At 39.6% G+C, this 17,955-nt stretch overlaps 1 protein-coding gene across 1 annotated transcript in view; it reads left to right on the forward strand.

Annotated features, from left to right (window-relative positions):
• Nucleotides 1-16,275, forward strand: part of CLINT1 (clathrin interactor 1) — a 52,604-nt gene extending 36,329 nt beyond the window's left edge. Inside the window, exons 7-12 of the mRNA XM_054217115.1 lie at nt 3,598-3,841; nt 4,372-4,453; nt 8,690-8,767; nt 12,782-13,077; nt 13,811-14,015; nt 14,513-16,275. Of these exons, the coding sequence (XP_054073090.1) occupies nt 3,598-3,841; nt 4,372-4,453; nt 8,690-8,767; nt 12,782-13,077; nt 13,811-14,015; nt 14,513-14,874 (1,267 nt within the window). The 3' untranslated portion in view covers nt 14,875-16,275. The remainder of the gene's footprint in view (nt 1-3,597; nt 3,842-4,371; nt 4,454-8,689; nt 8,768-12,781; nt 13,078-13,810; nt 14,016-14,512) is intronic.
• The last annotated feature ends 1,680 nt before the right edge of the window (nt 16,276-17,955 follow it).

Below are 17,955 nucleotides of genomic sequence, written 5' to 3' on the forward strand. Positions count from 1 at the left end.
TGGTACGTATGTAAAAATTTATGAAAGTAATAAACTCAAACTTGAAATAAATGGAGGGGTTTTTGGGACATGCATGAGCAAAACCAATTTGTAGTTGCAGGTTATCCTGCCCCAAAAAGGAATCCAGGTTGCAGCAGTATGGCTTCTCAAACATTGCTTTGGCTGCCAGCCTGAAGTTTCCTTTTGGCTTCCCTTGGCATGGTGGTGAGACAGCATGGAAGGTATTTTATCAGAGTATTGAAAAGAAGGGGTTTCTTTCTTCAGAAGGCATCAAAGGATCAAAGAAGATTGAACTCAAGGTTATAGAATGTCTGTCTATACTTAGATACTGTAAATACAAACCTTATAATTCATGTTATATTAACAGAATACTGTATTCTGTATGAAGTTAAATATTGAAACTGAATAGAAAAATGAACTTTTAATGATCATGTGACTTAAGCTCACAACAACATAACATTGTCTTGTAAATTCTTCATGAATTCCGTACATTTCTGTTTCCACCTCAGTGTGTTTTGTTTTGGTTTTTTTAAACCAAAAAAGAAACCTCCAGAAACTTGCTAATTTATTTGTAGCATGCTGCTATGTAAAAACATTGAATTAAGTTGCCATTTCCCTTGGAAAAGTGACTACATGGTGCTACTCGCTCAGCTGGCAAATCTGCTGTTGTATGTTCTATTGTTTCTATCTAAATAGCTTTATAAATCATTATTACTCTAGTACTGTAAAGCCAATAAAGGTCTTGAAGCACAAAGAATAAATGTGGCTTGCACATCTTCACAGTGGTTAATGGAATTTGGATGATGCAATCTTCACCCCCAAGGTACGCATCAGAGGAACTCGGACAAACTTCTGGATGTCTGACTACTTGCAAAGCCAGTAGTTTGCATAGAAGAAAAAAAAATGGTTGAAGTAATTAAGTATTTAACTCGTGATATAGCTGGCTTGAGTTTTCTGTAAACTCTAGTGAAACTGCAGTTCACACAACGAACGCTGGAGAAGCTTAGTCTGCTTTTTTTTTTCTTTAGAATAAAAATGTTAGTACCCCTGTGCAGGAATTGGATTCTTTTTTCCAGTAAAATATGTCCTTGGAAGTAAAGAAGACCAGAGACAATACCCCATGGCGTGGGAAAACCTCTGGTTTTCTTTCGTAGTGCTTGTTAGGTCTTGGGTGAATAAACCAGCTGCTGCCCTGAGTCCAGCTTTGTATCTTGAAGTTTTATTTTCTAAATTACCTGCAGATATACTGAGGTTCTTCTGAAACGTTACAATTTTTTTTGTAAGAATTCTTAAACTCTGTCAGTCCTTGTTTCTTCAGCATTCAGAAAGGCTGATGCAGCTAACAATGGAAAGGAAGCATAACTTTTAGTACGTCCTATAAAAGGATGCAACAGTCATGTTTAAAGGTAACTTCCATGTAAAGGATTACTTTTGTAGCAGGGTATAATTCAGATAGTCTCAAACTATCAGTAAACTATTTTATTGCCTTAAAGAATGTTGTTCAAAAAAATCCTGTACCACGAAAACCTAAAGGCAGAGAAAAAGGAATGTGTATCCATACTTTGATTTCTGGAAGTTGCAACCATGTACTTCCTTTGCAGAAGTTCAGGTTTTTTTAATTATTTGGTACAATGCCAGCTATCGTTCTTATTTTTTAAGTTCATTCTGCAATTCTCAGATGAAGCACCGTATTTTTACTATTCTGAGCACAGTAAACACATTTAAAGGGAACATTAATCTGTATTTTTTTCTTTTTTCTTTGTGTTAATGTGACCATTAAAGAAAAATAAAACCCAGATCTCCTGAGAGTTTGGAAACAGTACAGGTTGCCATAGAAAACTGAGTATTATAGTATTTGTCCTGCTTTTTGGCATATATCTTTAATTTCTTTTCTCAAAAGCTTTTAGACGTTTATTTTGATGCAGATTACCAAAGACTCACTTTTTTCATTGTTACATTAGTGAGATAAATCTCTACCCGTTCTGTAGCAATAGCTCCGTTGATCAGACTTTGGTTGTCAGTCACTTCCTCAACCCGCAGAATGCATATATGGACTAGGCAGACTCCGTAGTGATGACAAGAAATACACTGCAACAGGTTTTAAGGGACCGAGTCTTAGTTGTGGTTTTCCTGGTCTTGGATACCTTCAGCATGCCTCTAAAAGGCAACATGATTCCATGCTCCTCCGAGGCTTTTAGGATGGATGTACCATGTGGACCTTGCTGATGTGCAGTTCAGTCTTTTCTAGGGGCTTGGGTTAAAATCCTGATGTCACAAATGAAAATGTGGTTAGCGGTCCCTTCTGCTGGGTCTGTGCGGGTAGGTAGGCGACTTGTCCGCAGAGATCTGGGCCTGTTGTTGCAAGTCAGGGTCGAAGCGTCTTGGAAGGATGAGGTTAGGTGCTGCCATTTGAGCTCACTCGTCTGTGTAAGGCTGGCTCCAGCAAAGGCCAGGAGTTGCTAGCTTGGCCAGCAGCTGTGATCTTTTTCTTTCAAAAATAAAAAATTAGAAAAGAGAGTGAGCATTTATATTCACTGACATTAATGAATTGAGCCATCCCTGGTGGTGAGTAGGTAATACGCGTAGAGGAAATGACACATGCGATGTATTCCAAAAAGCCCACTATTGTTAGCAGAGAACAAAGCTGCCCTCCAGAGTATATTGCAGTTACTGTCACATTCCCACTGACAAAGGGACGGCCTTTCTTAAATTTTGCAGTTTTAGTATTCTAATGCATTATTAAAATATAAAAACCTTCCACTTTTCAACTATGTTGCTAAGGGAATTACTATTTCAAAATACGTTTCAATATATTTAAGCTTTCTCTGCAGCAATTTACTGTTATGTACAAATCTTATCTTGATGATAACAGGCAACATGACTGTTGGCAGGGGGCAATTGGTTTGTTTGTGAAAGACTTAAAACATAAAAGTAGAAAATGTAGCAGATTAAACAAATATTACGCAGTGACATCTAAAAAGTTTTTGCCTAAGATGGTGACGCTTTTGTTTTTTACATTTTAAGAATAAATGTGTGTTCTCCGGTAGAAAATGGATAGCATCATTGCATAATTCTGTAGGCGTTCTTTTTCCACAAATGTTTTGAAGAGTCTAAAAGCCTGTTTCTCTGGAAAGGGCAATGAGTTGAAATAGGAATGGGATTCTTGAATCTGAAAGGTGGTACCTGTATTTGGTTCACTGCTTTCTGTCTCCTGGCGTCAGCGCTGAGCAGTTCTGCCATCGGAACTTTCTCTTGCTGAAGCGTTACATAACGTGTGGGGGAGTTCCTGTCAGAAGGTAATTAAATGTACTGGATTTAAACACTGATTTCCTATTATCCTCTGCCGTGGACTTGCAGTTAACGTTTAACAAAATAACTTGCTTTTCTTTGTCACTTTTGTACAATAGGCGCAATGCTGCGTTATAGTAGCGCGTTATGTAAGGGTAAAACATTTCCTTCCTCAAACGTAGGAAGAAGCAGTATTTTTATTATGAACTATCGCTACAAGGAACCACAGTAACCAACACTCTTGTGGCTTAAGCCAAATGTCCACTTAAGTCCATCATGAATGGTATTCCATTGCTCTTGTTTTTCTAGTGACAGTGATGAGGAAAAATCAAGAAGAGGTAAATCTCCTAAAGCTGAATTTAAAGATGAAGAGGAGACCGTGACAACAAAACACATTCATATTACACAAGCTACAGAAACTACCACCACCAGACACAAACGCTCAGCAAATCCTTCAAAAACCATTGACTTGGGAGCAGCAGCACATTACACGGGGGATAAAGCGAGTCCGGAACAGAATGCGGCTGCTCATGCTGCACAGCCGACAGCAAAGGTGAGACAGCAGAGCACAGTGAAACGTGACTTTGGAAACAGTTTTCTTCCAACTTCTGAGACAATATCTACTTCAGGGTAGAATTTTTGTTATGCGGCCTTCAAGGGAACTGTTTTATCAAAAACATTTAATTGAGGTTTTCGAAGGCGATGGAACGGTTTAATTACAGGCTACCTTTTTGTGTGATTGCTTTGAGAGGTAGAATTTTTTAAATGTGGTCAATACCATGTTTTACTCTCTCCGGGAAAGCAAAGATAAAAAAAACCCTGCCCTGAAGTGTGAAGGATTCTCTGAACCTGCACACTTATTGACAAGTTGTCATGTTCTTCAGTTATCAGAAAAAGACCTGAGCCGCTAGCTGTTCACTACTTGATTTGAGATTTAGCCGGGTTCCAGTGATTGTTGGCTTCAAAAACAAATCTGCCATCTCCAAAACAAAGCACCCAAAAAACCCCAGAAAACTTCTCAGTGTCACTTAAGATGAGTGATGACGTCATGGGATGAGATCTGTTGTGTGATTTCTTCTTCAGGCTTCTGTACCCTCCGGCAGCAAGTCGTCTAATGACCTGGTTGACCTGCTGTTTGATGGAGCCAGCCAGCCAGTCTCAACAGGTAGGCACGTTTTGCGTTTGTTTTCTTAATGCATATTTTGAACAATTTCTGAGGATAAGCTTCTTTGTTGTTACGCGGAGCGTAGTAGTAGATCAATTGAGAAATGAATACTCAAAAAATTTAGAGCTGCCTAGAACCTTTTTTAGCAAGGTACTGTATGTGCTATTGCACGGGACTAATAAATGTTAGCAGCACAAAGATTAACTGCCGGATCGGTCTGTCAGAAACTGTGGTTGTAATGCAGTTATTTATAATTAACTCTAAAAGCAAATGCAATCCATTCACATTCAAGCATTTCTCATAGTGCAATTCAGAGGCTAGGCAGCTGGAGGTGGATGATCTTCATATGAGCTTTCATTTAAAGTATGTCGCAAACTTGTTTCTTTATCTTACTTTGTCTTGGCACTTGGTTGATCCCAACCCTAATACTAAAAAGAAATTACTTTTAAGTAAAATGATTCATTGTAAAACACTTCCCTCTCTACACGCGCAGTTGAATTTTAAGTCCATTAACCTTCATACGGACTTACCCTTACGCTCTCAAAATGCAGTTTCTTTCTAGGAGCGTGTTAAATTTCAGTGCATTGCATACAGGATTGATAGAGTTCAGGGGTTTCGTGCTTTGCTTTTCAACACCTAAAGACTTGTTATTATGCTTACAGGTTCGTAATATCGACAGGTTTGATTGTGACTAGCGTGGAATAGAAAAAGGACTCTCGTGTACTTGTGCTGTAGTGGCACAGTTGGGAGAGAGTTAACAGTGGGCAGAATTTTTGTTTAAAGGTCACTTTGAATAGCAAATAAAGCATGAGCATGTGCCTCTTATAGATAGAAACCTGTCGTGTAACTTCCTTCCAGTATAAATAAGCAACTTCTCTTATTATATATGGGATTTTATTCAGATCGTTTGTAGAAGTGTATGTGTGTATCTTGGGGATGACAGATACTCAGCTCCAGTCTTTGTTTTAAAGACAATGTAAATCACAGAGTTTGTACCAAAAAAATGTCAGTTCAGAGTGGCTGGAGGCCCACGTGTGGCAAAGTGGCTGCATTCATACGTATGTAAAGACTGTTCTTACTTTTATCTGAAGTTATGCCGCTTCTGGGTGTATTGTAGCAGGAACTCCTATGATATGTCACACTAGGTATTTTTATTATAATGTATGAGCAAAGTCAGAATTTTGAGCACTCTGTGTAACACAATTCCTTTCATCACTAGGCTACCAAAACGCTACCTCTGTAAGTATTTAATAGAGTATAAACTACATCAAACTCTGTTGGTAGGTCTTTAAAACTTTGTGCGCTTTTGGTTTTGAGAAAGTAGATAAAGTTTATATGTCTGTTTTGAAATATGTGTTAATTCCTAATGGTTAACAAATAAAATTAATCCCATGCATCCGTTCTTTTATGCACAAATGCCCCCAAATTTAAGGAACAACTTATTTTGCCTCATTTTCTATTTTATTAACTTCACGAGTTACTGCAGTTCTGTGGAATCTTAAGATCCCAGATCAGAACCACCACCCCAAATCAATACTGAAAATTCTCCTATCCTATTCTTGTGGGAAATATATTAGATCCTCTTTTGGTTTTATTTATATACGTATCTGTATGTTTTTGTTTTAATGTATGAAAACAAAATCACATTGAAAATAGACGTTTCCACTTCAAAGTGAGCCTCCCCACATTTCAAACAGAACTATGGCAGCTTCCATATTATGGTGTATTTGAGTCTTCCGTCAGTGTGGTTCTTTGCTGTAGTAAGCCTTTTTTCGTTTTGCCTTTTCTCGTCTTTTTCCAAAGCAGCATTTAGAAGTGGTGTTGAGAAGAGGCGTGTTACCAGCTGGTCCTGCTAAATAACCTCTTTGCTGACCTGGGAAGGCAGATGGAAAGGGTTCATTTGTGGTGACAGATCTCGCATGGGAATCTTTGAGGATGGCTCATGTTGAGAAGATTAGCGCTGTCCTTCACGTGCAGGTCACTTGTTATGACCACTGTTCCTGGCAGCACAGGGTGTGGGAACATTCCCAGTGTCAGGCAAGGCACAGGGAAAGGGTCAAATCCAGCCTTTGATCTGCCCTGTGAAGGAACCGGCAGGGAAGTTGTATGAATTCAGGGAACTCGGAATTTGCTTATCTGTGTATTTTCAGGTGCAGAGATGTGGAAGAAGGTTGGTGGGGCTTGAGGGGTTACACATTACTAAAGCAACACAATTTGTACGTGAGGGGGGACGGTTGGTTGCCATAAAGGAGCAATCTGTTTGAGAAGATGCAGAATCTGTGGTTAGACCTGCTGGAAGTAATTTTACCAGAGATGAGGTTTTTTAATCTTACCTGGCGATACCTTTCTTTAGAGAGTTACTGCATTCAGCTTAAGCTCTGCCACCTCTCTCTAGAACTCAGTTTCATTTGAAAACAGACAACAGAGGTGGAAGAAGAGTTGACTTAACTGAAAATGTTAAGGGGTTATTTTGGGTTTGAACCTAGTTCTGTTTTTAAAATTAAATTAATCCCTAGATACTTCATCAAACAGCTCAGGGATAATACACATAGCATGAGAGCATTGATTATTTTTATTTTTTTTTTGAGGATGTGGTCAAGAATATGTCATCTGTGTTGCTCATTCTGCATATAAACTCTCAAACCATTAGCCTGTTCTGAACTCTGTAAGGATACTCGTGATTGAAAAAAATGATTTGAAAATGTCTTTGCAGTAGGGAGAGTGAGTAAACATGATCAGAACAGTTTTTTTAGCTTGATATTTCACTGTCTCATCTTACCCTTTTTCATTCTCAGGTTGCAGTCAGGATAAAATTTGTTTATAAGCAATGTAAGATGCTTATTAAATCACTCCAGAATTTGTGTTGGAGAAATTTCTTAACTTTGTGTGAAATCTTCTCCCTCTTGAAAAAGCAGTAAAAGGATATCAGTAGTGCTATATTTCTGAAAATTCAAAGAGACCATCCTGGCATTCCCTTCTCGTGTTTTATATCATGTGCTACGCGCTCAGCAAGAAAAGACATTTCCCCTTGGAAGAACAGTCGCCTTCCTGGCAAGGTCTACAGTAAAATAACATTAAAAAGAAATACAAGTACACATGTATTAGAAAGTGAATGGTTCCTTTTATTACTACTAGCCATTTATTAAAAAGGAGATGGTTCTAGTTTAATTAACCCAGTTGAGAGTAGCAGATGGGGCAGAATGTCTTGCAGCGATAAGACAATTCAGAAATGGCACCAGATGTTGGAAGCTGTCCCTGGTGGTGTTTGAGTGCAGCACAGATGTTCCAGTCCCACCTGGCTGGTTTCTAAGCACTGCAGGCTAAGCAGCTGTGATGTAACCTATATAATGTACGCGGAACACTAAAAGCAAAATAATTGAACTGCTGCAGCGTCTTCTAAGGGTGGGACTGCTTGGAGGTGAAATCTTTGAGGACAAACAAATAAGGTCGACTTCTTAGCAGTTTCAGGTCAGTGGAATACCTACTTAAAAGCAGTATCAAGGATAATTAGATAATTTTCTAAAAACTGTTTTGTTGTTGTTTTTTAAAAAAAAAAAGCAGTTTTCCAATACAGTTCTTAAATCTTCTGTTTTTATATCTTGGCTGCATTTTTTTAGTGAGAAATTGTTACTGTGCTGTATTGGGTACTTAATAATTTATATGCTGTATACAAATGTCTGGTTGGAAAACTTAATGTTCCTGCTGTAGAAAGGAAGCAGACTTATAAAAAAAATGAGCATAAATGGAAGCTCTGTCCTTGAAATCCCAGTTCAAGATCATTGCAAAATCATTCATGCTTTAAGTAACACAAAAACTAAATATAAGGCGACATGTAATTTTTCATAGTAAGCATAATAAATTAACTTTTATACAGTAAGAATGTTTGGGTTGTATATACCATGCTTCAAAGGTTTTAATTTTACAAACTGCCAAACTAGTAGCATCCCTCACTAGTTAAAAACTTGATAACCTTTTTATACTCTCCAAATTTATTTTTAGAGATAGCAAAAACTTGCTTCTGCAAGTCAGTGGGAAATAATCCAGTTTATTGTTGCTCAGGCTTGTATAAGTACAGTATGGTGATGAACAGGAAAAACAGTGCTCACTTAGGGAGCAGAATCAATAAATCCATCTTGCCAAATACAGAACGGCTTTTCTTCATAAATCCCACATGCGGTTGTTGCGATGGATCCTTGCACAACCCTGTAACAGCATTTGGCTTCCTTCTGTTTCTAGGTGGATCAACTGACCCGTTTGGAGGATTCGCTGATTTTAATTCAGCTGCTGCTTCAGCAAGTTTCCCATCATCGCAAGGTAGGATTAATTTACAGATTGAAATGCTGTTTAAGGGCAGAAAGAGGGGAAGAGATGCCACATGGCGTCGCTGAAAGTCACTTCCCTTTGTAGGGAAAACCGTGTCTGTGGAACTAGACCACAAGTGCTGTATTGGGTAAGGACGATGGCTGCTCTCTGGCACAGCACGCTTCCCACTGAACCCAAAACTCTTCATGAGCTTTATTTCAGAAAAATGTTAGTAGGAGTTACAAATATATCCCTGTTCATCTAGTAATATAATATAAGCATATAATAAGACTTAAAACACAATTCCAAGCCTGATCTTGAAATGCACTGAAAAAAGATCTGACTTCGGGAGTGGAAAAGTAAAACCCGAAATAAACAAGTGTGGGTCTAAACGCTGGCAGAAGAGTGCTCACTAAACAATTCAAAAAAGAGCCTGCTGCATCCCGTTTTTGCAGTTGTGGGCAAGGAGCTATATTGATTGGAGTTCTACAGAGATGAATGCTTCAAGGTGACAGTAGTTGTGTTTCAAAAATGACCAGAAAATTGGCAGTAGTGATAGGACCATTCACATTATTAATCATCATAGTCTTCCCAGTGTTTTAAGTGAGGTGGTTCAACTATTTTATTTGCAATAAAAAGGAGTCATTTTTCTAATATTTCAATGCAAGTTTTTCAGATATATGTATTATAAATTAAAAAAAAAAACAGCTAGCTGCTGTGGTGCGATAAAAAGACTTGCATGAAGTGCTCGATAGTCTGGTTTGCTTTTGCTTGTGATAATGCTGTGAACTGGAAAGTTGTTAGAGGGGTTTTATGCTGCTGTTTGTAGTTTCCAGACATGTGCAGAGGCTCCAGATCAGTCTTACAAACTTTAATGTTATGGGCAGGACAATAAATTAAATGAGTAAGTTGAACAAAACCAAAAGATGGGATCATGTTAAAAGTAAAATAGCGGCCCACCTGTGCTCGAAAAATAAGAATCCCTAAAGATGTCCTCAGCTCCCACCCGTCTCCTGAGATTTAAATTAAAAGTCTGTAATTGTTTAGAGAGACGCAAATAATGTTGGCCGTGTCAGATGGTATGATGAGGGGGGCCTGAGACAGGCTATTTCCAAAGCTTCCAGTGATGTCTGGGTTACTGTTGGAAGGGGAGGGGAATTTGGAACTTGGAGGGGAATTTACACAGCATCACAGTGTGGCAGTGCAACCTCGCTGATGGTTTTGGGGGTTTTTCATTTTTGAAGTTGCATATGCGCATTTATGGGATGAAGTTGACCAACCCTTTATTTTAGCTTGGCTAAAGAACGATTTGTTACCGTCTGTTTCCCTTTTAGGAGAAGCCTATTAAATAAAAGATATCTAGATCTTACTTAAGTCAGGCATGAACAAGTCCCTGCCAGTCACAAGAGCAAGATTTTAGTAACGCATGTTGGGCCAGCACTCGGTTTTGCCCTTGCCTGGCTGCATGGCGTGCAGTTTAGAGCTGTCGTGTGTCCGTGCGGCTGGCTCAGTGCGTCTGCAATCATTTTGTGTGCAAACACACAAGCTAGACATGGCTAGCATCTGAAAAACGTTTCCCTTAAAATTGGACTGAAAATAATAATAACAATATAAGCTGGGAAGCCACCTAAAGCCATCGGCTTCCTTTTGCTTGAGCATTTTTGGAAGCCTGTAGTGCTACAAACTGAGTGCTGCAAACAAAAGCGGAGCAGGGGGACCTGCTGGCCATCTTTTGTGCAGTAATTTGGGCAGTAGTTTGTAACTCGGGGTTCTCAGCCAGAGTGTAGGATTAAGTCCAAAATGAGAAAAGAATAGCAAAGAGGTTGATCAGCAAATCTGCCTGCGAGCCAGCTTTTAGTCAGCATGTTTATATCTCTTCCTTTGTATTGCTGTGTTAGGAGAGCTGTCCTGGGCATGGATTAGTTAATACACTTTTGATTTGCTCGGCAGGGAAGAACTGCTCTAATTTTTTTTTTTTACAGGCTTTCTTAGTCAAAACCAAGTTGTTTTGCAAACACAAAGCCGCCTACTATGCAAATAATTTCTGTGTTAATACAGTCTAAATTGATACAATCCTTTATCTGCATTAACATGATTAATCTATTCCAATCACCATTATGCAAGGGACAAGGAGTCCTGTGAAATGATTAATCATTCCTGAACAGCGTAAGCCCCTCTAGAAATCTTTTCCTTCTTGATTAATCATCTTTGAAGTTCTACTGAAGGGGCAGAACCTTATCCCTTTTACCCCCGCTTCCATTATTGGTGCTCAGCGCACAGGTCTGAACATAGGAGCACACTCAGCATTTACTTATCTATCAGGAATATTTAAAGTAGGTTTTAATTTTTAATATGTAATACTAATTGAAACATTCTAATATAGCCCCTCTTCATGAGGGAGATCAAAGCAAATGTTCTATAAGGCCCTAAGCTAATGAGTATTAGTGCACTTCATGCACTGAAGTTGTTGGTAATACTTGGATTTTGTGAACAGATTTACTCTCCCGTCATTCTTTAAATTCTAATATATTGGTAAAGATGAAGATGACTAAAGGTTGAAGGTGTATGCTGATAAATATTTACATGGAGTGTAAAAGACTGCTGCAGTTCCCTTTTGAGTGGGTAGAATAGCATTGTAGAAAACTGCTATGGATGGCCGTTACGGAAGTAGCCATTATAGGTCATATATAGCCATTATAGTGAAACTGGCACCAGATTCACCTATCCCAGCTTCACGTGTTGGAGTCTTCATTCGCTGATCTAAAGAAATTCAAGGGATAATTTAACTGTTCCTTAGAACTCGAAGTTCGTTTCATATGGCAATGACATGGCTTGTGACTTAGCTGAAGTACCAAAAGTCTATCAGTGACATAATCAAAAAGCTGACCTGTGGCCCAGACTTGGAACACAATTCACTATGTAGCAATCAGAACTGTTTAAATGGTGTTGCTTTATTTTTAGCATCTCCTGTAGCTGTTTTTGTAAGCTTTTCTTCCCCCGTCACTCCTGCAAAGTAACCCTTTTGTTAATAGAAAAACACGTGTCTTTCAGGGAGGTAACATCTCCTCCCATTTGACTCCAAGGTTATGACATATTCTCAGTTCACTGGTTTGTGTCTCTGGACATCTGTGATCCTGAAATACGTACCGCAGCAGTTGGCCACAAACAATTTATAGTGTTGGGCTCTTCGCGGTGAGATACAGAGAGAGGCTCTAAGTTGCTGTGTTGCGATTTAAATGCTTGTCTACAAAAACCCTGGTATATTGAAATGAAACAAAGTTCAAATGATGAATTAAGGCTTCAGCAAAGCTGCTGCTGAGAGACTTGCTAGATCCAAGATTGAATTTCTGCTTCAAGCCAAGGCATTTAGTTCAGGAATCAAATGTAGAAAACTTAATGTGTTTTACATGAGCACTTCATGGGATGGGAAGAAATTATTCCTTATCACCTAAAATAATAATTCCCTGGCAACCCGCTTTCAAAGTTCTGGTTCTTATTCCCCCCCAGCATTGTCTTATACAAAGAGCTACTAATTGTATATAACCAAATTTTGAAGTAGTTGTCTTTGTCATGATGGAATTTGCTTTATCAAGTGGCTCATTTCTGACAACTGTTCTCTCAGCAAATACCAGAGTGCCAAGATAAAAAGTTGATAAATATTATCAGAGCTCTAGGTGTTGTTTTGACTAGAGCCTCCAATCTACCTCTAAGTTAGCTTTCAGTCCTATTTCAACTAAAGAAAAGCTGTCCCTAGTTGTCTTGCGTCCACAGGTGACATGTTATCAAACATCCTTCTGCTTTCTGTGCATGGGTGTTTCATATTTCCTCTGCTACCTTGTTAGAATTGTTGGAATATTCATGAGAGGGAATGATGTCCAGATGGAGGTTCTACCTGCAGATGTTAATCTGGACGGACACAGATCAGCTCTCATTTGTTTCAGTTCATGGAATATGGCATTTGCTCAGTGCCTTTCTCTAAGTCTTCTCTCTGTCTTCCTTCCTCCTGTACTCTCGCCTTTCCTTCAGGTACAGCAACAAGTGGAAATGGAGACTTTGGTGACTGGAGTGCCTTCAACCAAGCTTCTCCTTGTCCCAGTGCTTCATCTGGAGAGCTCTTCAGCAGCATGGCCCAGCAGCCAGCCATAGAGCTCTTCAATAGCTCACAGCCGGCTTCTGGCCAGCCTCCAACTGCTTCAAATTCCAACGATCTTTTTGATTTGATGGGCCCCTCTCAGACAACCATGACCTCTTCACTAAGTATGAATTTCTCTATGATGAACTCCAACTCTGTGGGCGTCAATTTACCCATGTCAAGGTCACAGGTATGCTGCTACTTGTACATTTGCTAATGACCTTCCTCAATTAATCTTTTGCCTTTTCCTTTACCACAACTTTGAAAATGAATCCACTCCCTTCCTGGAAGCCATACCTAGTCACTCAGATGTTGTGATCAGCATTTTGTAAGAAAGTTTTGTCCAAAAATGTTTGAGTAACCTCCTAAAAAGGAAAGGTGTTGAGTGTTCTTGAAAAGCCTCCTTTTATAAGCTAGTCTTCCCTGAGATGGTCTTCATTGTTCTATGAAGTGTTGCTGCTTTGTTGGAAAAGACGAGGTTGATGATATTTTAAATCTTAAAGCCATCCTCCACAGAATGTTAGAGGCTTCCAGCCTCAAGTAGATGGAGGTGAGGACTGGTCTGCTCTCCAAAACACAGAAGTGCCTCCTTCAGTGGAGGGTGTTTTCTGAAACCGTAACAGCTCAATTTGGTGTTAGGAGGAAAAAATCAGTATCTTTGAGTTCAAAACTTGACTGCAGATCATCATTCTCGTTCCACACATTGATACGGGATCTTGGTGCTAGCTTAGAAAATACTCTTTTAACCCATTCTGATGGCGTAACAGCATATGGCAAAACTGCTTTGGAAGAGCTGAAGTTAATGGCTAAAGATCTCATTGGCTTTTTATTGTCTTCTGTGGAAAAACTAATGCTTCTTGTTTAGTCCTGATTCCTATTGGTAAATTGCTTCAAGTGGATCCCAACAAACTTGTCTTTTTCAGCCTCTGCAAAGCGTGAATGCTATGATGCCGAAGCCTAGCCCTCTTTATAATGCAACCACAGAGATGGTCCAGAAGAACGCAAGCAAAACTCTACCCTCAACTTGGTCAGATCCCAGTGTAAATATCAGTTTGGACAATTTAGTACCTGGGATGCAGCCTTCCAAACCCCAGCAGCCATCACTTAATTCCATGATGCAGCAACAAAGTAAGTGATCGTTGCAGTGCTCTGCGTGTATGCTGAGCCCTGTGTGTGTGTAGTAGGTTGGCCTTGAGCTGGAGCATTCTGCCAATTACTGTTTTCCTACCTTGAGTTATAATTGTTTCTTAAACGTTGTGATGGTTCTGATGCAAGTGGTATTGTCTAAATGGAGACTGACGTGCCAGGAGGCCGGTGTCTGCATGGGTTTACTGTAGAGTTTACACCATTGCCGTGTCTTGATTTCTGCCTTCCCAAGCTCTAGAACCTCTCTAGACTGTGCATAGCATAGCAGCGTGTATTGTGATACAATGCTGTTTAAAACTTAAAGTTTTCTGAGTATTCACGCAGATAATAGGGAAATGAGCGAAATGGCTACGTTTTTGGCCATCATATCTTTGTTCACAGCGGTTACCACATAAGTTTCTTAAAATACATGAGCACCTTCAGCATCGGATTCTGATTAACGATTTTTTCATCTTGTTCTCTTTTTTTTTTTTTTCCAGATATGCAACAACCCATGAATGTCATGACTCAAAACTTTGCAGCCGTGAACCTCAATCCTCAGCCTAACATGATGCCTGTCCGACCCCAGAGCAGCCCATTGATGGGAGCGCCCATTTCTGTGGGGATGGGGATGCCCAGTGTGATGTCAGGTACGATGGGAATGACCTCCATGGGACCCACGCCTCTGATGAACCAGGGAATGATGGGAATAAACATGAACATGGGAGTGCCAGCTACAGGAATGGGTTTGACGGGCACAATAGGAATGGGGGTACCCAATATCGCTATGACCTCTCTGACTCCTGGGACTGTACAACCCAAGCAAGATGCCTTTGCAAATTTTGCCAATTTTAGCAAATAAAGATTGTAAAATAAATAAATAAAATGAAATAAAATAAATGGGCAGACCGAATGAAGGATTTTTAGCTGCACAAATATAGCTGGGTGAGGAATGGAAAACACTGATCAATACCTTTTTTTTTTTCCTTTATCAGTTAAAGTGTCTACATAAAGAACCAAAAGCTATTTTCTAAGCGTTGAAATAACTCGTGTTCAAATTCTGGAGAGGTGAAAGGTTCTTCTGGGGAATGTGTTAGATGATTTTGCAAAATAATTTGTATTAAGACCATCAAAAAAACCTTTCCTACGTAGAAGAACCAATTTTAACTTTGAGACTTGATGGAAGACTGGAAGGGGGTTGGGTAAAAATGTTTGAATCTAATTTTATACTTTTCTTTTTTTCTTGAAGAGCTTGACTTTCTTTTCCCCCTCTCCCTGATCGCTTTGTCATAGTTGGATCATTCCTTTTACTACCACTGAGTCCACAATTGAAGTCACACAAGTACTATGATCAGTTTTTTATAAGAATATATATTTTTGTCCAAAAATGGCTTACATACGTGATTATGGCTAATTCAAAGGGACCTGGAATGTATATATACTTTTGCTAGTATTCCAGCCACACTGCTCTATTACCCAAATTTTTATTGTAAAAATCCTCTCTCGGCAATTTGGTGATCAACAGATTTTTGGGATCTTAATAGGCTTCTGTTGTCATAAGTGATACCCGGTGCAAGTCTGGGAGAAGCTCCATCCGAGGCTGCTGGAAGGTTTCCTTTCCGAAAACTCCAGAAAATGCACTTCCCTGCAGTTCGTTTCCAGTGGCACGTAGCATCCTTTGTACCACCAACATGCCTACGGAGCCACTGGTTTAGGGCAGCAGCAGCAGTCAAAAGGCAAAAATATTTATTTTTGTCATCATTACAAAAAAAATAACAAGGTTAATTACACTTAAGTTATATAAATCTATAACCCTACCTAATCCAACAGCATTGAATCTTAGCTTTTATACAACATTTGGTGATTCTTCTGTGTAAATATGGCATTAGCAGCTGTGGAATCCAATAGAGGAGTAAAAAAAAATTATATATATTAATAAAGGAAACCTGTAGCAGTCAAAGATTTTACTGATTTACTGAAAACAAAAGAATGAATTAAGGTTTTGGGGGGGTTGTTTTTCCTTCTGTAATTCTGCATTTAAGTTCACATGAATCATGATTCTAGAATCTGGAATACAAAGACATTGTTATATTCACGAGCTGGGAAGATTGTTAAGAATAAGCACTATACTATAGGTATGAAATTTATTGCCTCCCTTTTCTTATGTTGGATTTCTTTTTTATTATTAAATTGATAAAACTTTGTTTCCATTGTATTCATAATGTTCTGTTATACATAACATTAAAATGTTCATTAAAATCAATGTTGGGCTGCTTTTCCTTTCATTCCATTTGACGTTTATGAGAGCATTTGGGAAAAAAAATAATTATAATTTGGGCAAAGTAATTTTTATAAATAATTTAAAATTGTTTAATGACTTCTTATCTGAAGCCTTTCCTATCTGGCTCTACGGTTAGGAATTAAAAATGAAGCAGGCAAGATATCCTGACCCGCTCCAGCCTTGCTAATGCTCCATCTACAACATTTCTAATTAGGCAGAAATTCATGTACTTCAGCTAAGTGGTAATGAAAAGTGATTCATTTGCTGAATAAGAGATGAGAGGGAGTGTAATTAGCTGACTGCGGTTTTTAATCTTTCAACAATTCAATGTGTTTAAATTAGTTTCAAAGAATAGGAGCTTTCAAGTGTTGTTACATCAAAGTAATCAAGGCAGGCTTTAACGGCTGAGTAGGAGAGATCGCTCTGGTTCCTCTTCTGAAACCTTTAAACTTATTTGGCATAATCATCTTCAAAACTTCCAGTTCTAACAGATGGGAAGATTCAAACTGGTTCAATATAAGCAAAATTGTGGTGGGAAGAAAACTAGTTCCTGGGGCGGTCGATGGGTGGCAAGGAAAACGCAACCTGTCGTCGCTGTTGCCATCTTGGTCGTGCTGAAGGGGTGCAGGGCGGCTCGATTGTCCGCAGGAGGTTTGCTGACGAGTGGGGGGAGCCTGTTCCCAGTGCTGCCCTTTGATGGTAAGTTTAGCTGTTCAGATCGTTGCCTTTGAGTCGAAAGATCCTGTCCTTGTTTGGGTTGCTCACATCTCTTCAGAGGAACCAGTGATTTTAGCTCCTAATCAAGAGCTCAACCATACCGAAGCACATTTGTCAGGGGTTAGAATAACTCCGGTGGAGAACGTTTGGTCACTTTAGAGCAGGTCTTTGTGGTTGTCTCTGTTATATCTCAGTGACGGGTACACGGGCTTACGGCTCACTGCCCCTGCCATGCGTTGTTCCTCTTAACGGATCAGTATCCTAACTGGGAAGAAGGTTGTATGGAGTATGAAAAGGGTTTTTTCAGCCAGCCAGATCGTCTGCAGGTGGATGAGCAGGAAGTCCTTTGAACCAAAATAAACATCAGAAAAGGAAACCCAGAAAGATTCCTGCAGACCGTGGGCCAGGTGTATCCCCGTGCGTCTTCAGCCTGCAGCGCCGAGAGCCTGTTGCGTGGAAGTTTTATCCCCAGGTACAAGACATGGATCACAGGTAGCAGTGCTCAGCAGCATATGGTTTACATCTAGATAAAAACCGAATATAAAACAGGTTGTTTGCTTAAAGCAGTATTAAACTTGTTTAAGATGGCTATCGTAAAATGTTTCCATCTCTGATATTTCAGGTAGGAGCAAAGTAGCATGTTAAAAACAGAAATTATCTTTCCGGGTGAAAAAACAAATGAGCTACTGTATGAATGATGACAGATCTACCGTTTATCAGCTGCTGCCTAAAATAACTTAAATCACGCTACTAACTCAGTGGAACTCCATTCTTCATCCTCAAAGCCAGGCCCGGCTGTAACGGGGATCTGTCGAGAGGCCTCCCTCTGCCTGGCTGCGAGCAGCACGCGGTGGGGTGGGGTGGGGTGTGCTGTCCCGTCCTGTCCTACTGCTGTGCCGTGCCGTGGTGTGCCATCCTGTCCTACTGCTGTGCCGTGCCGTCCCG

This window comes from Rissa tridactyla, chromosome 11 (genome assembly GCF_028500815.1).
Source record: "Rissa tridactyla isolate bRisTri1 chromosome 11, bRisTri1.patW.cur.20221130, whole genome shotgun sequence".
Lineage (NCBI taxonomy): Eukaryota > Metazoa > Chordata > Aves > Charadriiformes > Laridae > Rissa > Rissa tridactyla.